Raw genomic sequence first — 23292 nt, 5'->3', positions numbered from 1 at the left:
ACATTCCATCAAAGTGGCGTATGGAAGAAACTGTGTGTCGATGACCTCGGTATATCCGGGTGCATTCTCCAAATTCCAATACCCAAGATCTGGCCGACTTGTCGGAACTACCGGAAAAAAGCATCCTCTTGTAAATCTGAAAAGAAAATCCACTCACAATAAGCTGTTATTTAGTCTTAGAAGTTTTTAAGTATTCATATCATGTCAGAAAACAATTTGGAATTCTAGATTGATATTTACAAAAAATAAAGAAATAAAATGTAGTTTTAAAGATTTACTTCAAAGTCAACTGTAGATAGTTGATTATTCAAAATGTTTGAGAGACAACAAGAAATATGTGTTAAAGAAATAAGCTGAAACTATGAAGCCGGGTAGTTAGATATTAAAAATAAAGTTTCTAATGATGAGCTGAGGCAGAGGTCAACAAAATGAGCAATGACAGCCTGAGACCGAATTTTGTGTTGAGGGAATCGGATGAGAAATTTAAAAATATCAAAAGACTGCTCAGATATTAACTTTCAGCTCTACCCCTCTCTCCTCGAATTTTAAATTTTTCTTTAAATTCGTCTTTGCCCAGCCCTAATTCTTTATAGTTGAAAGAGGTTGAGAGCTCGTCAGATTTGACTATTGCTTGTGAAATTAATAACGGAAACCAAATTCATAGTACTTTTTATATAACTTCAGGGTATTTAACTTTGTTGTTTCAGTGATATTCCGTTACAAAAAACCTCGAGACAAATTTTCTTCGTTGTAGCGGGAATTTCGTTGCCATGAAATTCAAGCAATGAAATGGAGCTTAAATCGGAACTGATAAATTATTGCGTTCAAACTGATATTTTGTTATATTGGTATTCGTTGTACCGGGATTTCACTGTGTTGCATCTAAAACTTCACAATGATTCTTCTTCATTATTTACTGTTCAACTAACATGTTAATGCAAACACTCATGCAACTCTAAAAAAACAAAACCTATGAGTGACTATGATGCATATTTTAAACTACACGCAATAACAGAATGTATTAAAAATATAGCAGGAAAACATATTGAGGGTTAATTTTTAATTTCTTACATTGATGCGCTGTCTCGATGCGCAGACTCTGGAGTCAAACTTCTTTGCTGTCGGTTTTATAGGTAAGTCTAGGCATCTTACGCACACAAACAAGTTCAGGAATTTCTTTTTATACTTTACGTAAGGAGACAAAAAGCTGCAGAGATCGATAAATTGCCAAACATAACAATTTTTCTTCCGCAATACTTTGTGTACTGGGCTTTTTTGTCTAATGCAGTATTCCCAGGGGATAACTTATTTGTTGGTCCCCTTTTTGTGCCATAGCAGCAAAGTCATAAGCAATTCAGTCGCTCTTTGCGAAGTCAACTGAAATACATGAAGGTCTCTATGGATTCTGTTTAGATTTTCATTTATTTGTGGAATTTAAACTGGTACTTCTTACGTCTATGTGATATGCTTTCTCTTTCATTTTACTGATTTCATTTAAATAAGGGTGTGAGAAGCTAGAAATGATCAGAGTATGTTTAATTTTACCAGGAAAAATATACTAGGTATGTTCTTTTTATTATTTTTGTGCTTTAGACTAAAACCGGAAGCAAAAATTTCAACATCAGAAAGAGCAACAAAGAAATGCGTGCATAAAACAAAAAATATCGGCGCAGAAAAAAGTCGTTCTCCTTAGATAGGCACGGCTTTCATAAACGAGCAATATATGCAGGGCGTTGTAATTACTTTCTTGTAATGAATGAAATTTACAACGAAGCTATAGTCCTCCACTTTTATATAGCTGTTCTATGTGTTTCCTCCGACTGCATGACTATGACATCTATGTGCATGACAAATATCTATTCTCTTATCCTCCTATACTTTGGATGATGATCAAAGCACATCAGTGATTGGCTGCTTCAGGGTTATTGCCTTCCTTTCCCCATAAATTACAGGAGTAATTCCAAGTGCAATGAAAGCACAACACATCATCTTTAACACAATTCCATAAGAAAAAAATCGCTAGAGGTTTGACCTGAAGAGTCTGGTGGCCAACGCAGCAATAGCTTTGCTTCTATGAGATCAATTCAGTGATAAGATAGATTATGAACTTGTAACTTCTTTATCCACCGTTTGAGGCTGTGATTATGCAGTAGTTACAAAAAAATTTCAAGTAGAAAAACCTTTAAACGATTATACTTTGGATTTTGGAATCTTCCGAAACACAGTGAGCTTTCTTCTCAATGTAGAGTTTTCATTCTTACTACATAAAACTATTATTTCATTGTTTGAATTACATAAAATGAATGTAACATTTTTTTATTTACCAGTGCACAAAATATAGGTCCTTCATGTCCACTCAGAGTCTTCATAGACTCTCCTGTCATGAGGTTCCAGCTTCGTATCAGACCATCCCCTCCAGCAGTATATAACAATTGCTTTTGGTCATCGTATACAAGGCAGTTTAATGGAGCTGTATGGCCACGAAATATCTAAAAAGGGAACTGAAAGTGAAGTATTACATTTCAAGGGAAATGAACTAAACAAAATCACGATTATGTCGATCAGTATTTTTAATGTTAGCAAAATCTGTTCATTTCGTAGTACATTCCTAGAGGTCTCACAATTCAAATAAAATACCAACTGAAAATAAAAAATAAATAATAAATAAATAAAATCACACTCACAAATATGTGTATATACAAATATATAAACAAAGTAGTTACGCTAGCTGAATACAAATATGAATTGAAAAGTGACTATAGGTAACATCAATAAAGCTAGGAAAAAAAATAATAAAATGAAATAAAAAGAATAAAAATAAATAAATACAAATAAGAACTTTTCAATAATCAAGTATTTTAAGCACAAACAGGTGACATCTGAGTCAAAAGGCAAAGCTGTTTTACTCTAATTTTATGTTAGCACTTTTAGTAAAATTCCTTTAAGGGTATTTGTGCAAATCATTTGTATCATATCAATTTATTTTGATTTTTTAAGTGTTTCTGAGGGAGTAATAAGGTTTCCCGAAATAACCTAGTAGGTCTAGGGAATCTTAGAATTGACAAAGTTTGAAGACGAGTGAAGGACAAACAAAACTTAAAATACATTTTAATTACGAAATCCACCTTACGCTCAGAAACGCATCGCTCACTTATAAGGCTTCTTTAATCATTAGACAAAGATTTCTCGTCATTTATGACGATTCTTTTCTCACAGGCTCAAAAACTCGATTTCAAATTTCACAAAAAAATCGTGAATTAGACAAAAAGTTCATTTAATTTTAGTATAGGTTTTATACGAGCCTTTTTCACGAAACCCGAAATTGTCGCAAAGTTTGAGGATGCATTTCCGAAAGTTAAAACGCAACGCGAAAAAAAAAAAAAAAAAAAAACCATAAAGAAAAATCAACTGTGTAAAATAATTTTTTAAATCTAATAATAAGATCTGTTTTCTTAAGCAGAATGTATTGAAATTCTAATCGTTAATATCAAGAGAGGCAATTTGTTTTACTGTTTAATCATTAAATAATAAAAAAACATTAAAATTTAAACTTGAAAGTTGTGATCAAGTATTTAGATCCTAGATAATCATATGCATTAAAAATAGAATATTTGTAGCTCTAATTTTTGCGCAAAAAATAGCTTATAATTTCTACAATTCAGAAATTTAATCCGACCCTTTAATCCAGAGGTTCCCAAACTTCAGACCTCCGCGGATCCCCTCCGGAAAAATTACGAACTTCGCGGACCCCCCCCCCCCCCCTTCCCGGCACGCACAAAAATAAAAAAATAATAAAGAATGACACAGTTAAATCAATTTTTTTTCTAACATATTTTTACGTTTGTTCTCCCTTTAAATTTATTTATTCATTGTTTTGTATATTTTTTAGAGCTCTTGTCTGTTTTCTTTCTTACATTATTATTTTGAGCTATGGAAGAAAAAATTTTGCTTGAAATTCAGTTAGAAATAAAAATGTTTATATTTGAAGTATAATATCCCAGCTGTAAAAATGTGCCTCAATGTTTGCATTTCACTTAATATAGTTTTGTAACAATATGAACTTCGTCATCTATACAAAATTAGTTAATGTGTAGTGTGTTTACTTCCGAGAGCTCCGAGGGAAGGAAGGAGAGGGACTGCAGCATCCTGCATGTACTTAAGCTAGATCTTTTTTTATTCCTCATAAATGTGCTTTCTTTTTAAATTAAAATATCGTTACTCGTCCTTCAATTTCAATTATATTTAAAGTTTTTGCTGGATTATACCGCGGATCCCCAGCAATGGACTCGCGGACCCCTCGGGGGTCCGCGACCACAGTTTGGGAAACTCTGCATTAATCAATCAATTACACAGGGCAACAGTCATTTTGGTGCACGGATATTTGGAGCTGATTTAGTACGAATTTGGCACACTGAGTTCAAATATCACATCAGTTTTTACACAGGAGCTCAAATTTCCAAGGTATTGAGCTTGAAATATATGTGACATAGGTTTAAGTTACATCCATAAATCAAATAAAAAACGAAGCATGGAATCTTTATTCCTACTGTATGATACAAATAAATCAGAGCTACCAGACTAATAAGGCTGTTGGTCAAGGATCCCTGATTTTTAAGGGCCCCCGAAAAGACTAAAATTGTAATAGTCGATTATTTAAGAAGATGAAAGAAAATCAAGGTATTCTCCTTTATTTGTTTACAATTTTTTTAGGTGTACAAGTGTAGGATGCACTGCCTATCAACAACAAGTATATTGAATGAGTGGTTCAACACCTCAACACCCCTGAAACCACCACCCCTGATTCTCCATTAATGTTTATGTTTTTTTAGGTTTGACTGCAGAGGTCCCTCCATAAATGTTTGTTTAGGGTTACACTATATGTTAATCGAGCCCTGAAAATATTGTATACAGATATCCAACTCATCACACATCACACGAAGCGAATATATGCAAAGCAAGAACTTATAAGTTGACCTGAATTCGTTAAAACGTTGTTACTAACCTTGCCAGATATTTACTTCATGTAGTGAATTTTCCTGAGCGTAACTGAACTGCAGACTGACAATAGGGCAAATATGCTGGAAGCAAACATTGTTTTAGAAGCCTATACTAGCTTCAGAAAGGGGCAAAATGGTGTTAAAACTGCCTATTTTGGATAAAACAGCCGTACGTATCTGAAAAAGTAGAGCTGCTAGAGAAAAACTAATTTTATATTTCGATTCAGAGCCCCAAACATATCTAAAATCAGTTTTCATACTCTGGGCACCAAAGAAAGAAAAATTTTTTGTTTCCCTGTGTTATCTTTGTTAATGTTATATCTGCGAAACAATTTCTTTTGTGTTTTACGCACAACCTATAAATCTATTTATTCGAATAAAATATCAAACAATATTCAGTCTCGTCAAATTGTAATTGTTTGGTCCAAAATCTTCATTTGTGACGCAGTTGCCTTTTTAGATATAAAAGGGAAATTTTTTTTTCGTATGCGGTAATTAAAAAAATTAATTAATTGATAAATGCGTGCGTAAAAAATCAATTCAAAATTATATTATTTTGTTTTGACAAATTTGTACGACAGACAAAAATTCAATCTACAAAAGTTTTTTCATGGCAAATTTATCTGTTGGTTCAGAATGTTTAAACGTAATTTTCGAGGTAGTTTTTTTTTTTTTTTTTTTTTTTTTCACAGTAAGAATTTGAACAAAAATTTGACAGTTGAGTTGTACAACGGAGCTATTCTGATGAAAAAATTTCGAACTGGAAAATTTTTGTCGGAAAAGTTCTATTCCCCCAGCAGTTGCTTAGAGAAGACAGATAAACAGTTACACAAATACAATAGCCACAAAGTAAATGCCAACGGGATAGCGAGTTTTTCATACTTAGTTATTTATTTACTTACCGTTTACCGAAAAGTAGGCTGCAAGAGTAACATTTAAAGACACAGTGGCTTGAACAACTTTAAATACCTTTAGACAAAGACCGGAATCCACAGACCACGTTCGAGCAGTACAGTCAGCTGACCCAGTCACCAGAATTCCAGCTCCCAAATCCAATCCTGCATTTTCATCCATGGGAATATGAAGAAGAGGGTACGTTCCCTTTGAATGTCCCTACCAAAAACATAAACAAAATCACTACGGATAGTTCTATGCATCAGGACCAGACTAACATAAGTTCAAAAATAGAGATTTTCAGTTTATTACTGCATTGAGCCATAACAACGTAATTCTATTTAAAAAAAAAAAAAAAACTTATTTTTTCTTACCAGGGTTATGAGAGCTAGAGTTGCAATTTTTGTATACACCAGACAAACGTTTTTACTCATCATAAAAAAAGTGATAATGTGACTTACGTCAGTCTGACTTTAAGTTACATAGTTAAAAACGTTAATTCAGCACCTTGGGGTTGGACCAGCTTCAATTTAAAAATTGGCAATTTTCAGGTTATTACTTTATTCTAAGAAGAATTTTATCCCACATTGAGCTGTAACAAAGTAATTCTATTTAAAAACTTTTTTGTAATAATTTTCCAGGGTTATAAGAGAAGAGTCGTGAACTTTGTATGCACTAGAAAAACGTTTTCACGCTTACCTGCAAAGTAGGGATAATGTGACTTACGTCAGTCCGGCTTTAAGTTGCATAGCTAAAAATATAAATTTTGCACATTGGGTTCAGACTAGCGTGTGTTTAAAAATGGCGATTTTCAAGTTTTTACTGTATTGTATGTAGATATTTATACTGCATTGAGTCATAAGATTGTACTTAAAAAAAAAAAAAAACCTTCATTATTATTTACCAGTCTTATCAGAGTGCGAGTAGTAAACCTTTGTCCAGACAGAATGATTTTACGTTCTCCTGTAAAGCAGTGATAAGGTGACTTACGTTAGTCTGGCTTTAAGGTACAGAATTTAAGAAAAATAAATAAATAAATAAATAAATAAAATAAAAATCAAAAGAGAAATAATTGGCAAAAATGAGATCCTAGCTTAGACTTTTGTGATTAAATTGAGCAGTTATCAATTAACATGTAGTTTTTTCATTTCCTTTTTTTTAATCATTCAGTAATTATTTAAAGATGTAATAATATATTTTTGATTTTGTAAACTATTTTTGTGATACTTTAAGCCTCTTTAGATGCTTTTAAAAATGCACTTACGGAAAAGTAAGTAAACCAAATGTTTCAAAACACTTATGTTTTACATATAACAATATAGAAACAGGTAGTTTAGCTTCCCTGCGACGTTAATTAAAGGCGCCAAATACAGAAACCTTTTTAGTTCTTTAGCCTTAACTTCCCTGTCTGCCGGTTTTTTTCTTCCTCAGAGTAAAATATGTGATCTTCATTATTTTTGGTATATGACTTGGACTACATATATTCAAACGGGCAAATTTTAAGTACCTAAAAATTTGACGCGCTATTCAAAATGTCTGAAAATATTTGTTAATACTCAGATATTGATCATTTGAAAATTGAAAGTCATTATTTATTTTTGAAAGTGTTAAATTTGAATAAATCATTTGAACCACATTCAACACATTAGTAATGCTAAATTGTCCCCAAACTTTCTCGTAAATATGTCAAACAAATCACCTAATTTGTGAAAGAACCATTAAAATCATTTCCAAATTTCTAATAAGTGACTAATTTATTCAATGATTTTTTTTTAAATTCATTAAAATAATGAGAAAAAAGAGAGCATATGATTAAGAAATAATTATCTCTGAAATATCTGTGTTACATACTCCGAAGGAAAAAAAAAATAATTATGCCACTTTAGGTAAGCAGCACTTAAAACATTCGTTTATTACGCATAAACATTAATAAAATCTGCTTTTTATTCATTACACTAATTGAATCGTGAAGCTAATGTTTTTTACGTGCTTTGGTTTTGTGATTCCATTTGGATTCAAATTTCTGTACATTATTAAGATGTAACCAATTTCAAAACTGAGTGAGATCTGTTTGGGTAATTGTTGTCTTGTGTTTTATTAATTATTAAATTCACTTTTTAAATACTGGGAGAAGAGTTCATTAGTTTCATTGCTTGAAGTAAATGGGACATCCAAGTTTCGACCAGACTTGCAATTTTTTTTCTAATTATCGACTCAGATTTTCGTCCGTGACTTTTGTTTTACTTTTGAATTTCTACTTTTTATAAACTATACGTATTTTGTTTAAAGAAATTGACAGGAAATGACAGTTCCCGAGCAGTGTTACTATTTAGTAAAAGGTGAAATTTACATGTTTGGTTGATAGATAATGATCGGTAGCTTCCATTTTTTAATAACAACTTTTGAAAAGTTAATGGCTACCAACTAGCGGAGTTTCTCTATGTATTAAAAAAAGGATCGAAGAAATTGTGAAAGGAAGTCTGTGGCGGGTCGGCGTCCAGCAGATACCATTGCACCTAGAGCCTTGAATTTTTTTTCAAAATTACTTCGAGCCCCGGTGGTTTGAACCTGTGGGTTTTTTTTTTTAAATTTCGTATTAGATTTTTTTTTTTTTTTGCAATTAGATTTTTAAGCTCGTATTTCACGTAATTGCCATTTTATGGAATGAAAGAATTTCCACACCCCTTAACATTATATGTCTGCGAAAAGGTTTTGTTTCTGCATCAAATAAAGCTTATTCCAATTTTCTTAATTAATTAGAACAGCAGATATAAGGATTTCTATTTTAGCGAAAAGGCCTAGTCTGAACTTAATTCAAGCTCAGAGATATATCACAAGGGACCACGAATTTGAAAGCGACTTTTGAAACATACAAGACGGCCGTTTTACTATGTTCAGGAGGCCTTTATAGGCTGTGAAATTTGGCGCAAGTTACCCTGGGGGAGTGGTGCTCTTTAAAGAATTTTTTTTTCTTTAAAAAAAAAATGTTATACGTATTTTTAAGAAGTTCTTTTTGTCTTCAGGTTGGAGTGGAATTTTAATATTTTTCTATGTTTAATGAGTGTTTAGCTAAAACTCTATTTTCGACGAGAAGGGGAGCATGATTTTTATTTTGTTCTAATGGTAACGCGTACTGTAACTGATTATTCTTCACAAGCTCTTTAAATATTTGTGAACCAAATAAGATTGCGAAGCAATCTTCGGGGGTTGGTGTGTGACAGCGTGCAGGGGGCGTACTAGCACGCTGTATTTTATATGAAAACTAAGGGATTTTATTTATCATCATTAAAAATGAGAATTAACACTAGAGTTTTATATCGTGAGCAAATATGTAATACACTGTATTAGGGAAAGAACATGGAATCCAGTATTGTTAAAAGATCGTGTGGTGCAGAATGGCGACTGAAATGGTATCCAATGGCATTTCCTTAAATCGCCAATTGGCGAGTGGCGACCGTTAATTTTTACAGCAGCCGTTTTTAGGCATGACCTTTATTTAATGCTTCTGCTAGAGCATGACGTTGTTCGTGAAAACTGCTTAAGAAATCAGTCTGCGACACTTTCAAACAAGCGTTTTTAACATTTTGAATAATATAAGATGATTTTTTTTGAAGAGCATCAAATAAAAATGAAAACAAAAAATTATTAACTTAAATTCTGACAAAAAATCACGCTTGAGTTAATTGACAAAATTTTTTATAACAGTAAAATGAAACCAAAAATTTATCGAAAAATTGAAAAATAACATAATAAATAAACATACGAACAAACCACTATTTTTTTTCCTTCGTTTCATAAGGGAGAAATTATTACATCACATTATCCATTACATTACATTACACGTTATTCTGCATGATTAGCTGAACAAAAACTAAGGAGCAAAACTTATCACCAAAAAAAAAAAAAAAAAAAAAAAAAAAAACACAGCGAGTTTTAATTCTAAAATTCTAAAATTATTTCAAGGAAAAAAATATAATTCCTCTTTTTGTTATTCAAGTAATTAACATACTTAAAAGTTGAGATAAAATATTATAATGAGTAGTATTTAAGTAAAAGTTTTTGGTGCTATTCGATGTTGTATTGATTCTTTTACGTAATCTTGAAATGTTGTGCTACGACGGAACATTTCATAATATACGGACATGCCTAAAGAAAAAAGAACAGCACTGAATAAAACATTTATAGATTAAATTATAAAAGACTCTGCTCAAAATATATTAAATAGCTGGTAGAACTACTCCTATAGCAAACTTAATAGCTAAAAGTATACAGGTAATTATCAAACTAGTGGAAACACTTGTGAATAAAAGTGACATATTTGAATGCGCTTCGTAAGTAATAAAGAATAAAACTAGATATCTGTTTTTTTTTTTTTTTTTATTTTTTACAGAAATAGCAATGTATATATTCTGGTAGTATATGGTGGTTTAACGGAACTTCTGGAAGTCTTGGATTTTTTTTTCAAGAGCGTGAAATGTCGGACCTCTCAAATTTTAAAAGAGACCAAATTGTTGGAGCGCGTCTAGCTGAAGCAAGTGTAACTGGAACATTCCAATTTTTTGGTGCTTCTAGAGGTACTGTATCCAAAGTCATGACAGCATACACAAATCGCGTAACACAAGTCGGAAAAGCAACCGACGAGTATTAAAGAGGATTGTAATGTCTTAAAAGCAAACAATATCAGCAAAAATGATCAGAGAACTCAATCACCATCTGGATTCACCAGTGTGAGTGATTAGAGTCAGAAGGCACCTTTATCAACAGAACATTTATGGCAGAGTAGCGATTCACTTGTCTTAGAGTGTTTCCATTATTTTGATAACTACCTGTAAATTTAGCACAAATTGCACAATATTGTCATAGGAACCTTAGAATTTGGATCTTTAAGGAAGTTGGTACCCTAAAATCTTATAAAATAATAATTTTTCGGTTTTTATAAATTCAAAATATCCAAATCAAGAGTTTTCAAGCGATACTCAAATCATGCGTCTATGTAGATTAAAAGTAACCAATTTCAATATTAATGGGGCAGATATGCATTCAAATGTACGAACAACTTTACTTTCAAACGCGGTTTTCTAGAAACGTCAAATGTAAAAACTCATGTTCCTTTTTCTAGAAAACTACTTTGCATATTACTTTGAAATCTCTCCACATTTTATTTATATGTTCATAATGATACTGTAGTGAAACTTTTGCTTTAGGACTCTCATTGTTTCCTAAACTGTGAAGTTTTTATAATAAAAAACAGTTAACAGTGTTTTTAAATTAAAAAAAAGACAAGTGTTTAAAATTTAGTAATTTATTAAATAAAGGGAATTTTTTTAAAATGTCACTTTAATAGATTCTTAAATAGCTTTTGAAAATACTTTGAAAATCGTAAGTTTCCATTATTAAAACTTTCGGGGAAGAAAGTACATAAAATTAAGTAGTTCAACATTATGTGAATACAGGGTGTACTGACTCCCCTTAATACTTACTTCAAATATTTTTATGCAAGCTTCCCCTTGCTCATCACTTATTTCTTTTAAATCGAATAACCACGCACGAACAGTATGATCGCTGGAGCTGGAAAAGATGAGTTGTCCGGCGCAGAGCAGACGAGAAATTCTTGAATTGTGTCCTGTATAAATGGCTGTGCATTCTGCTGTTGCTATGAACCACTTACGAACAGTCGAATCCGATGATCCTGTTAGGACAAACTGTTCTCGAACAGCACAACAGGTGATATAACCTACACAACAAATAATTAATTCACTTTATGTTATAAATATTTTTTGCTCGAAGATATTTATTAGAGTAATGGTCAATAAAAAGAACAGCACAAAGGAGATATCTTTTCTACCCTGATGCATACATTCATCAAGTGTGGAGAATACTTGTTAAGCATGGAAACTTCATATTTCTCCAAATATCCTGGGTGTCATTGATGACACAGCCCGATTTTACTCAGTTAACTCAATTTTCTCTATCGAAAATGAAAAGGCTACAACAGTAATAATTTTTTACAACAACAGCAACAACATTAATGGGAATAAAAACAAATATTAATAATAATAACAACAACAATTACAACAACAATAATAGGAATAAAAACAAATAATAACAATAATAATAATAATAACAATCACAACAAGAAATAATAATAGCTAAAATTACAGCAACAATAATAATAACGACAAAAAACAACAACAATAATAATAATGACCATGATAACAATGAGAACAACAACAACAACCGAGATGTTTCGCAATGATTAGTCTTTGTCAGACTGTCCGAGTTCTGGAGAGTAAATGAACCGATTTTTTATGTGCCTTTGAAAAACTTGCGATCTAAAAAGTAATGTAGATGTAAAGGTGTATGACGTAGTCTTATATACATTATGGATATGAAGCATTGAACTAGAAAAAGGTGGAATGGTTATTAAGGAAGAAAATGCGGTCCGATTCATGCCATTACTCCTCACAGTTTGTCAGGTGCGAAGACTGCATCAAGATCTTCTGATTAGGGGAATCTGCTTTTCTTAAGATTCAGGAGAATTTATTAACACTGAACAACCACATTATTAAAAAAATACCCTTCTTAGATTCACACAAAATGCAACTTGATTTCAAAACAGACTACTTTTTTAATACCTGGATTTACGCGTTTTTTTTCTCTAAAATTATTATTTAAACGCCTTAATTAAGCAATGAAAATGAAAGAACATTAATAAAGTTCTCTCTTTTAACTTTTAAGAATATTTTACTTTTAAATATTAAGTACGTAATTTCTAATTAAGTTGTTAAAAACGGACTCTACAGTTTAAAACCCTTGAAGGAAATAATCCACAGAAAATATTAATGAAAGAGATTTGTAAAACTGATTAAATTATTACAAGACAAGGGTGCGTGTGCTAAACATCATAAAAAATTGGCATACCTGAAGGAATCCTTATGCATGGAATGGGATAAAATATCAGTAAGTGAGTTGCTGCCCATAGCCGAAAATTTTGTGACACGTCTAAAGCTCTGAATTAAGGATAAAGGTAGCCACACTGAAAATTTGTAAATATGTTAGAAGACATAATGTGTTCATTTTCGTTTTGAGGTTTGGTCGTAATATTTTCATTAGCATTAAAATTATGATATTTCATGTGTGTCCAAGAAATTTTTTGCCGCACTGAACTTTTTAAACTAGAAAACTTTGAAAGAATATAAATTTTCTAAAAAAAAATATGAATGATTGTTGCTGTTTGGTTTTGGTATAATCTATTGCTTTGGCAAGGTTAATTTCATGTCCTCTTTACACACATTAATGACACCTACTGTGTATTTTTCTGTGACTGAGAGTTACACTTAACCTAAATGGATGTGGCAATTTAACACGACCATTCTCATCTACTACATTTTTGTCAATTTTCTCCGAAAAAACATTGATTAAGCGTACTACCTTTTCGATTTAAAAAACTTATTTCAAACTCTGGAAATCCAACTGTGCATTCTATTCGAACTATATAATGGGTAACTCTCTTTTTCGTTGTAAATTTAACTATAGCATAATATTTTTTTTAAATTCAAACAAGAATCATACTTTAACTTGTTTACGCTAATTTAGCTGATCAGAACATAGTTCATCAGTAAAATTAGTTTATGTTTATATGTTTGAGGTGTTATGTGTAAAACTCCGTGTTAGGTTACAAATGCGAGCTGATATTTTAATTATTTTGCGATTTACTGCAGTGATTGTTTATATATCTATCACTTATACTATGATAAATATTATTATGTTAACATGGTTTTGAATATGTAAAATTAAGGTCCACTAAGTAAACTACAGTTATAATGTTTATATTGTTACAGGGATACTTGATCAATTTGATAATATATCCATGAAAGGAAGGGATCAAGTATCCTTAATATGATATTTTTACAAATATACGTGTTCTATTTTTAATTTTGAGTGGCCTTTTACTAAAAATATGTCTTAATTGTTAAAGACTGTCTATACTTTGAAATTACAGTTCGCTAATTTGTTTAATTTCTACATAACAGACGATATAACAGACAATGCTCTTTATGGAAAATACTTGACAGATAAAATCTCATTTTCAACTGAGTAGCGATAATCTTATATGTATCATTCTCACCTGTAATGTTTACGGCATACACGACATTGTACTAATGCAAAACGGTATTCATGAAGATTTTCCGGCATCGCAAAAAATAAAACAACCGAAAACGTTTATCATGAAAGCCGCTTATCAATTTATATCAATGGAAAATTATGGTACTAATGAATAAATATAGTTCATGGATCAAAATAGATTCATTTCTAAAGCAAGATAAGGGAGGAATAATTATTATAGAGATCAATTTGTAAGCTTTTTTTTCTTCCGAGCAACAAAGCAATTTCAGTATTGATCACTATTCCTTTTCAAATATTCATTTGTTGTTAAATAGCATAGCTTCTTCTAATACATAAGATGCAGTAAAAAGCAAAGGGATGTAAGTTGACATTTTCAAGTTTCGAATAAAAAGAATATAAAGATAATGTTCTAGGTAGGCTTTCATTGATTTTCCTCCCTAAATCATGCTATACAGCAGCACCTACCAGGGCTACTAGTACCATTTCTTGTCCCAAGACAGAAAAGGTGTTCACCTACCATTCGTGCTGGTTATCTCCAAATTTTTAATTTTTAACTTAAATCTCTTTGCTTCTCACTGCTTCATATATAATTAGTGTTTCTATTCCGACTTGTTAGAGGTTTTTGTTGTGAGTAGTAATATTTAAAAAAAGGCGTCATTTTCAATTTTTGCAATTGTTAGTACGTAAGTCAGTAACAATGAGAGACATTATTTGTATCTTGTATCGTTATATTCTAATGCCGTGCAGAATTTTCAAACTTATATGATGTTAAATGTTGTAATATTAAGCAATTTCACTTTTGCCAAAATCTACAGTTTTTCTCATGGAAAAAATCTACACTATCGTTAAGTACTGAGCACTTTGTATTTCATTTGCGCAGAAAGGGAATGCGGGGCAAAGTGAAATAGTTAACCCATCATACCTTTTAGAAAAAATACGAATTTGAAATGCGTTTTAAAAATCACGGTATTTAAAGAAAGAAAAATGCATCGTATAACAAAACTTGCATTGAAATATTAATTTTTAATTTTTAACAATAAATTGGTACATACTTTTAAAAAAAACATCGAAAAGTTTTGCTTTGCTCTATTTATGCGGAAAAGTTAAAAAATAAAAGTTTTCTATTTGAATATTTTGTTTTTGATTGGGAAAAACATTTTTCCCTAAATGAATGAATAAAGGAATGAATGAATAAACGATTAAACAATGAATTAATAAACGACTAAACGATGAATCAATACACGGCTAGATAAAAAAATGATATATGAGAAAAAATAAATGAGCGAATAAAATAGTGAACAAATGAGAAAAAATGAATGAATAAATAAGTGATATAATGAATGAATATAAATAAACTACTTAATATTGACTACGTAAGTGATTTAATAAATAAATGAATAAGTAAACGAAATGACCTGTTTAACTTTGCCCCGTGTGTGCACTTAACAATCTTTTTTAAACATTAAAACGTGTCAATCAAAACGTGCGTACCATTAGCTAACTAGAAAATCGCTTGTCAAGGTGTGACGGGTGAAAAGTGCTTATACATTTGAACGAAGCAATTGCCTATTAAGTGATACTTTGACAGTTGAACTCTCTAACTCCAGTGGATTAATCCTAAACAGCAGTAGATAGCGTTCATTGTTGACCACTTTTTTGTGCCTTCATTCTCCGAAAATTAATGTCTTACCAGTAAAACAGTAAAGTTACCAGATCCGGTTCTTCCTTGCCAAAATAAAGCATTCCTCTACATGTCAAAAAATACTATCAAATTATAATGCTATGTCGCGAGTTTCCTTGTTGATGACGTCAGGAGCGTTACTCGATCAGTGAATTGACTGTTATATAAGTGCGGATAAGTGAGATGTATTTTTCTAGATTTTTAGAGCAATAAAATAATCCGTAATTTGAAACAACTGATTTTTTTTCTCGATATTTCTTAAAATGTACTTTAATCACACATAAATATTAATTGAGAATGAAAAAAGTATTAACTAAATACGTAAATATATTTGAAAAAAAAAAAAAAAAAATTCTGCTGAACTATTGATTTCGAACAATTATACTGAATGGAGCCAAATAATATTATACACCTTTCTTTATTACTTACAAAGCATTCTGTAGGAGTTGCATGTTTAAATGTTTAGATCGTGTTGTGTATATGATTTACCTCCAATTTTCCCGTTGCCAATAACTATTCCTTATTGCTGAACACCATTGATACCACAGTTGTAGATTTTACGGTTGATGTTTTCAAGTTGAATTGTTTAAGGCTCTTCACTGTCGATCTTTACCGCAAATTTATGCAAGCTTATTATAAAACCCAACTTGACATGTAAATTTGGAGCATCGCGCATGTAACTAATTTCAAACTGTCTCAGTGAATAAAAGAAAAGAAGTTTTGTTATTACAGTAATATCGCAGTTCTATCACAAATTCTTTGAAAGTAGATTATCGCCCGTCAAGATATGACGGGGAGGGGGGCATTGTTTCTACAGTTTATCAAGGTCGTTGCCTGTTTGGTGATAGTTTGATAGTTGAAATTTCAACGCTAACTCCAGTGGATTAACCCTAAACTCCAGTTGATAGCGTTCATTGTTGACATTTTTTTCGTTTCTTCATTCCTCTGAAATGACAGTCTTAACAGTAAAACAGTTAAGCTCTCGGATCCAGTTCAGCCTTTTCGCAATAAATTCTTTCCCTGAATGTCAAACATGGCCAAAAAGTATTATCAAATTATCATGCCGTGGCTCGAGTTTCATTGTTGATGACGTTAGTAGCGTTACTCGATCATTGGCTATTATATATGATGATGGTGAGCCACTTACACATGTGACGCGTGTTATTTTTTTAGATTCTGTTTTCGGTAAGTATGTTGTATTGTAAAGCCATCAGCACTTAATTTCTGTTTATAGTATTTTTGCTCTTTCAATCTTTTACCGTATATTTCATTTCAACAAAACTAAAATTACTTTTTAAACGTTTAATACTGTAAAATATTGTAGTAACGAAATTGAAGGAACTATAAATTTTGTTCGTTGTAAGGGGAATTTTGTTGTAACAGAGTTCAAGTAAATCAATGGAAGTTAGAACCGGACTGAAAATTTATTTCGCTGAAACGGCTATTTCGTTGTAATGGTATTCGTTGTAACGGGATTTCACTGTATTGTGTTTTCGGCAATCTTGAGCACTAATTAAACTAACAGTTTAGGAATTAATAACTCCCATAGCTTCCGTGAACAGGGAATGCAGAAACGATTAACGAATTTCAAACAACACAGACAAATTTGGATTAATTACCAGTGTGTCCTTCCAAGACTCCCAAGCATTCTGTTGGATCTGAAAGTGTGCTAAACATGCGGGCTGTCTTGTCATCACTGCCTGTTACCAGCAAAGATCCATCGTCACTGAGCACCATGCAGTTGATTCCTCCTTTGTGGTCCTTGATTTCTTGTAGCAGATGTGGCTGCTTGCCTTTTGATTTTTGACTCCCAATAGAGCCTTTTGAAGGGCGACAGCCCATAATAGAGCTTCCTCTTCAGGGGTTGTGCCGATGTGTGATTGTTTTTGTAACTGCTTGTTCGAATGGCATTCTAGAGAGGGAATTGAACTAGGGTTAAATAAAAGACATCTTCCTTATCAGTATAAATAAACGTATCAAAATGAGTTAAAACCCCAGCAAACAGCTGTTTCGCGGCTGTCGAAAACAAGCTTCGTCATCAGTGCATAAAACTAAAGAATGATTCACGAAGTCCGAACTAACGGTTTAAGTGAACGAGAAATACTGGAACTGTGTAAGTCAAGTGAGGTTCTGGTAACGTTTAGACGAACGGGAAAGACTGACTTGAATTGCGTACGGTCATGTGAATTACTGGTGACAGTCAAGTGAATCAAGAAATAATGGTATTTCTCGTTCACTTGATCGTCGTGTTAGTCTTCGTGTACCATTTCTTCTTTTTATGCACTGGTGAAGAAGCTTGCTTTTGATAGCCTCGAAATAGCTATCTGCTGAGTTTTAAATCTTTTTAAAGTTTTTTTTTGTACTGGTATACACGTTGTAATTTTTTACTCATGCAAACTATAAAATTGATCGACTGCTTGTTTACACACTAATTAAACTAGAGTTTTAAAAAGAAACTTCTCTTTAACCTTCAAATTGAAATGCATGCTTTTTCGTTTTACAAAAAAGTAATAATTCTACTAATAAAAAGGGTTTTAAACTTGCCATGTGAACGTCATAACGCGAACTAAAATATAGTAAAAACTGCTCTCTTTTGGAAAATACCGTCTGAACCAATGGTATAATTTGAAAAGAAATACTAATTAAAGCATACGTGGAACTTGCACCAAATTTCGTTAGTCAAAATCATTTTAAAAACTTTTACATTAGAAATAAAATAAACTTCAATTTCTTAGCGGCTTAAACTGAGAGGTATTTTTTTAAAATTATTCTGATATTTATGAATTTTAATTAATATTTACATTGTACAATTGTACCATTATTTCCAATAAAATTTACTTTTCTTAATATTCATACCATTTTACTTTTTAATGATATATTATATTAGTTTGCATGTTTTGTTTTTTCCCTGTTACAATAATTATCAAACCATGAACAGGAATGCGGAGCAAAGTGAAAAATGTAAGATAATGACCTTTTTCAGAATGAACGTTTACGTATAATTCGAAAAATACTTCCGTTTCCATTACAAATCTCAAAGTTTCCTTGACAAATATAAAATAAGAAAAATCACTCTGATTACAAAATATTCATCGTAAGCTTCTCTGAATCTCTTTGTGCTTTTCTGTAAGACCACAATTATGACATTCCTTATGAATTGGATACTAAAGATTAATGAAACCGGCATCGAAGTTTCGAAGTTGCTTAGATTTTCTCGTCATTTCAAAAATTATAAATACTTTCTTCCAAAATGCTTTGAATTTATCCAAATGAAAGTTTAGGCAAAAGGACATTAAAGACAAAAATATTTCCTTAGTTTTAGTCTAGAAAATTTTAGCGTGCCACGAGAAACACTCAGTGTAAAGTAGACTAAGTCTCTGACTATACCATCTTTAATCATACTGTGGAGAATAATTATTATGTAGTGCGTTTTTCCCCTATATTCGCTGCTTCGATAAGGCTATAAAAGAACTGCTCATGAAATCTATAAAAGCACATTTAAGAAACAACTGCTGTAGCTGTATCATTTGGAGTAGTTCAGTAGCTACTTTCGTCTACCCACAACTGTTTACAATCAATTTTTGAACTTAATATGAGGCAGTGAGAAGCAAAAGGGGTGTAAGAGAAAAAAATTAATATTTGCAGGTAACCTGTACAAACGATAAGAGAAATTCTCTTCTGCTTTGGGCAGGAAATTGTACTAGTAGCTCTGATGCTATACAGCTTGATTTAGAAAAGAAATTCAATACAGGATCGGAACTTCAAACTCTTTTTACTCAAAATTTAAAATATTCACTTACATACCTTTGCTTCCTACCGTGTTCCTATGTAATGTGAATTTTGAATAAAGTGCCGCTTAAAAACTACTTAAAATATTTCTTTAGAAGAATTATTAAATCCTTACAATACAATTAAAAGCAAGAATCAACTCTAGTTTTTGGTTTCTAAAATCATTTTTATTTTGGTTAATATTTTGGTTTATTTTGGAGATTTATAAGTCGTAAAAATGCAAAATAGTGAAAATTATCAACCTGCAACCTTTATCGTATTTTGCATATACGAAGCAAGACATCTTCATCAGAAAATAGAATTTGCCACTGATATCATACCTTCATCAGCAAGTCATCTTCGACGGACCACCAGCCATCCTTATGAGCCATACGCGATCTGCCAATGACCCAGAAGATATCTTCGCCACCCTTTTTAGGGTCTTCTTAAAAGCACGAGACGACACATTAAAGAGGCGATCCCTTTTTTACTGTCTAAAGCGGAAACACGTTGCGTCCATATGTTTGCTGTTTTACCACAGCAGTAGAGCACCCTAGTCTCTATGGTAACTCGACAAACAAACTATGAGAATGACAGTCATGTGTGACCAGATCACGCTCCTGGGATATTAGAAGACTTTTAGGGGGAGGAGGGGCGAAGTTACCCTGGGCAATGCGCCGTGAATGATTTTTATTGTTCCTTTTCCAGGTAGGGTTAATAGCAAGAAGGAACAACTGCCGTGATTTTACTTGATGGCATTAACTGTTGCAACTATGCGTATTAAGAAGCGAGAAGTTTAACTGCAGCAGAAGAATTTCAATTTTTTCTTCTAAAAAGCATGGGGTAGATGATCTTTTAATTGATTTTCTGATACTAGATTTATTAGGAATTGTCGTAACTGAAATTCAATAATGGAGCGTGTTATCTATTTTATGATAAATGTGCATGTAAAAGTTTTTATTTTGAGAAATTCATCAACAGCATCAGCATGCATCGCGATTGCTTCAAACTGGGCAATAGTTGGGTAAAAGTCGAATTTTTGTTTTGAATAAAGACTGAATGGCAATGGGGAAAATTGTGTTGGATGTGCTATCTAAAATTGTATTTTATGAGACAATAGGAATTCTTGTAGTTGCAATCTATTAATGGAACATATTTCTTCCATAACATGTGGTAGAAAAACGTGTAGTTCGAGAAATTTATCTACAGTTTCATCGTGCACCAAGATTTTTACAAGCTTGACGATTTTTAGGCAATAGTCAAGTATTAGTTTTAAATAGAGACAGTCAATAACGGTAGACAAAAATTCGTTGATTTTGTTTTTGTGCTATGAAATTATGTTGTTCGCAATTATTTAAGAAAAAAAAAAGATTTTCACCCGTTGAAAACTTTAAAATAAAAAATGAATGCTTCTTTACGGATGCGAAAGATTTTCATAGAATCAGTAAGTCTAAATAAGACCAATTATCCTTATATATGTTAAATAATTCTCAGATAGCTTTTAACCATTGATCGTCAACGTTTTTGTACTCGAACTATACTGAGAATACTTCAATCTCCAGTTTTTCTGCAAAGCATTTATGACTTTAACACCAATTTACTTAAACCAAATATTTCACGTCTTTTTCTCATTCTATGTAGAGAAACCTTATTTCAGTCGCAATCTATAGATAAATTATTTTGATCGAACTATTGAAATAAAATTTTAAACAATTAATTTAATCATACTTTGCAATACATGAAACACACCGCCAGCTCATTCATTTCCGGGCGAGGACTGCAGTTTCGTGCTTATTAGCACTCATCAGCCCGGCATAGGAAAGTAACTGAGCTGGAGATGGAAAACCTTTTAAGGAAGTCAAGAGTGCCGAACAAACTGGTAGCTAACATAAAATTAGCGCAGACCAGACGCGTGACCGAAGCAATGGTTGACCATTGCAATGGTAACCATTGCTTCGGTCACGCGTCTATTAGCGCGTGACGACGCGCTTAACGCGCGCGATTTATTTTGAAAGAAAAGAAACTTTTGATTTTTTTTTATCCAAGGGATCTTTTTTTCTTACAATGATTTTTGAATGTTCCACTGGATGTTTTTTTTTTCGTTAAATGGATGGATTATGATAGCGTGGTTGCTGGGCGAGTTAGGCGATAAACAATAGAGTTGCGGAACTATTTTTACATTTTACTATTGAAGTCTTTTTTTGCTCATTTGACGAAATATTTTAAATTGCAGTAAAAACCGCTTCGCTCGCTAAATAGAATTTTAAAGCAACTGTAAATCTAATTTAATGATTTAACCACAAGTTTTAAATTCCAAAGAAACTTTAAAAGTTTTTTTTTTTTTGAAAAGGTGTGTACACATTTTATGCAAAGAAAAATGATCATTTCACATCAGAGGGGGAGGAGGTGTCAATTTTTATAATTCAACGAACTTCCATTAAATTTTTAACACGGGTATCGCTGTGCTGGTACTGCTAGTTTCTTATAGACCATAATTACAGAAGGTTGAAAGTAAGAAAATTAACACTGACTAATACCGGACAGAAATAATTGTCTAAAAGGACCGCGATACCTGTGGAGTATTTTCGACTATTTTGTAATTTGGGCACTCGTAATAACTTAAATCGCAATGCTCAGGCATAGGATTATGGATTAAACGAATTCTTTCAACAATTAAAGCAATGTGCCCTTATAACAGATCATGTCACGGAAAAATTATAAGGACGTCACTGCCTGGTCGCAGCCACAAAGGGACAGAATTGTGATCCCTCACATGAATCACGCTGTAAGACATTTGGAACTGGTGTTCACGTGACTTCACTGGGACGTCGTAGCAAAAACAAATTTGTGACACATGAGGATGTATCTGCAACGTCACATTGTGACGTCGTCGGGAACTGACATTCGTAAGGTAATACAACTTGTTAATGATTTAAAGTGACTTTCACGTGACGGGGACCCACAGGTGACTGTCAGGTGACTTTTACATAAGGTTCCCATTTACATCATTGAGCTATTGAAAAGTTATTAGTATATTACGCATCGCATATTCATTTCAGCAGATGCGTTTCAAAACAGCCAGTTGCAGTCATATTTCCAGTAAAATATCTCCAATACAATATTCATGAGTTTAATTTCTTACTGAGCGTTGTTTTTAAATGTCAGCGAAAATTTGGCTCTTGTTTGAAATGCAAATATTATTGTTAGGTCAAGTAGCTCAAAAAGGTCCAGTTGGATATTTTTGGCATTGGTAAATTTATTCTGATAAATAAAAAAAAAATCTCAAAAATTTCACCGCGTAAGTTTCAGCTTTTCGTTACTTCAGAAGTTTTAAAATAAGGGATGAATCGTATTCGAAAGCTGCGAAAAAAAAAGATAAATGAAAAGAATTCAATTCTGACTTGATGTTTAGAAGAATGTTGTCTTACAAAGAAGTCGAAAGTAAGAAAAAAAAAAAAAAAAAAAAAACGAAAAGTGAGTTGTTTCCTAACATTGATTAAATTTCTCTCTCTGGAGTACATAGCTGTAATTAGTTTGATTAAAATCAAGTTTTTTAATGTTTTTACGAGGAGGTTTTTGTTGGTATCAAAAGAAATACTCCTTAGACGCTTCACTTTTTACAAATTAAGCATATAAACAAAACGTCACTTTCAATCAAGGAGTTTATCATCATTAATTATAGTGTTTTGGTTAAAGATAAAAGTTTGAAGGATATGTGCACGTAATATTTGCTTTGTCATATGTAAAAGTTATTGTTTTATTAAAATTCTTTTGAAACAGCAAAAGACAGTATTTTATAAATCATTTCAGTTGCTTTTTAAATTT

At 32.0% G+C, this 23292-nt stretch overlaps 1 protein-coding gene across 1 annotated transcript; it reads right to left on the bottom strand.

The window, feature by feature from the left end:
• Window positions 1–19906, bottom strand: LOC129221490 (WD repeat-containing protein 86-like; the record flags this gene model as incomplete). The annotated part of the gene is given in 6 exon segments (XM_054855972.1): window positions 1–136; window positions 2325–2489; window positions 5967–6110; window positions 11372–11625; window positions 17319–17611; window positions 19809–19906. Coding segments are annotated over 5 exon segments (922 nt in total), but the record flags the coding sequence as incomplete, so codon positions are not given.
• Between the last annotated feature and the right edge of the window lie 3386 nt (window positions 19907–23292).

Source organism: Uloborus diversus, chromosome 4, assembly GCF_026930045.1.
Source record: "Uloborus diversus isolate 005 chromosome 4, Udiv.v.3.1, whole genome shotgun sequence".
In the NCBI taxonomy this organism is placed as follows: domain Eukaryota; kingdom Metazoa; phylum Arthropoda; class Arachnida; order Araneae; family Uloboridae; genus Uloborus; species Uloborus diversus.
Note: the sequence above shows the minus strand (reverse complement) of the source record. Positions and strands in the feature narration are given on the sequence as shown.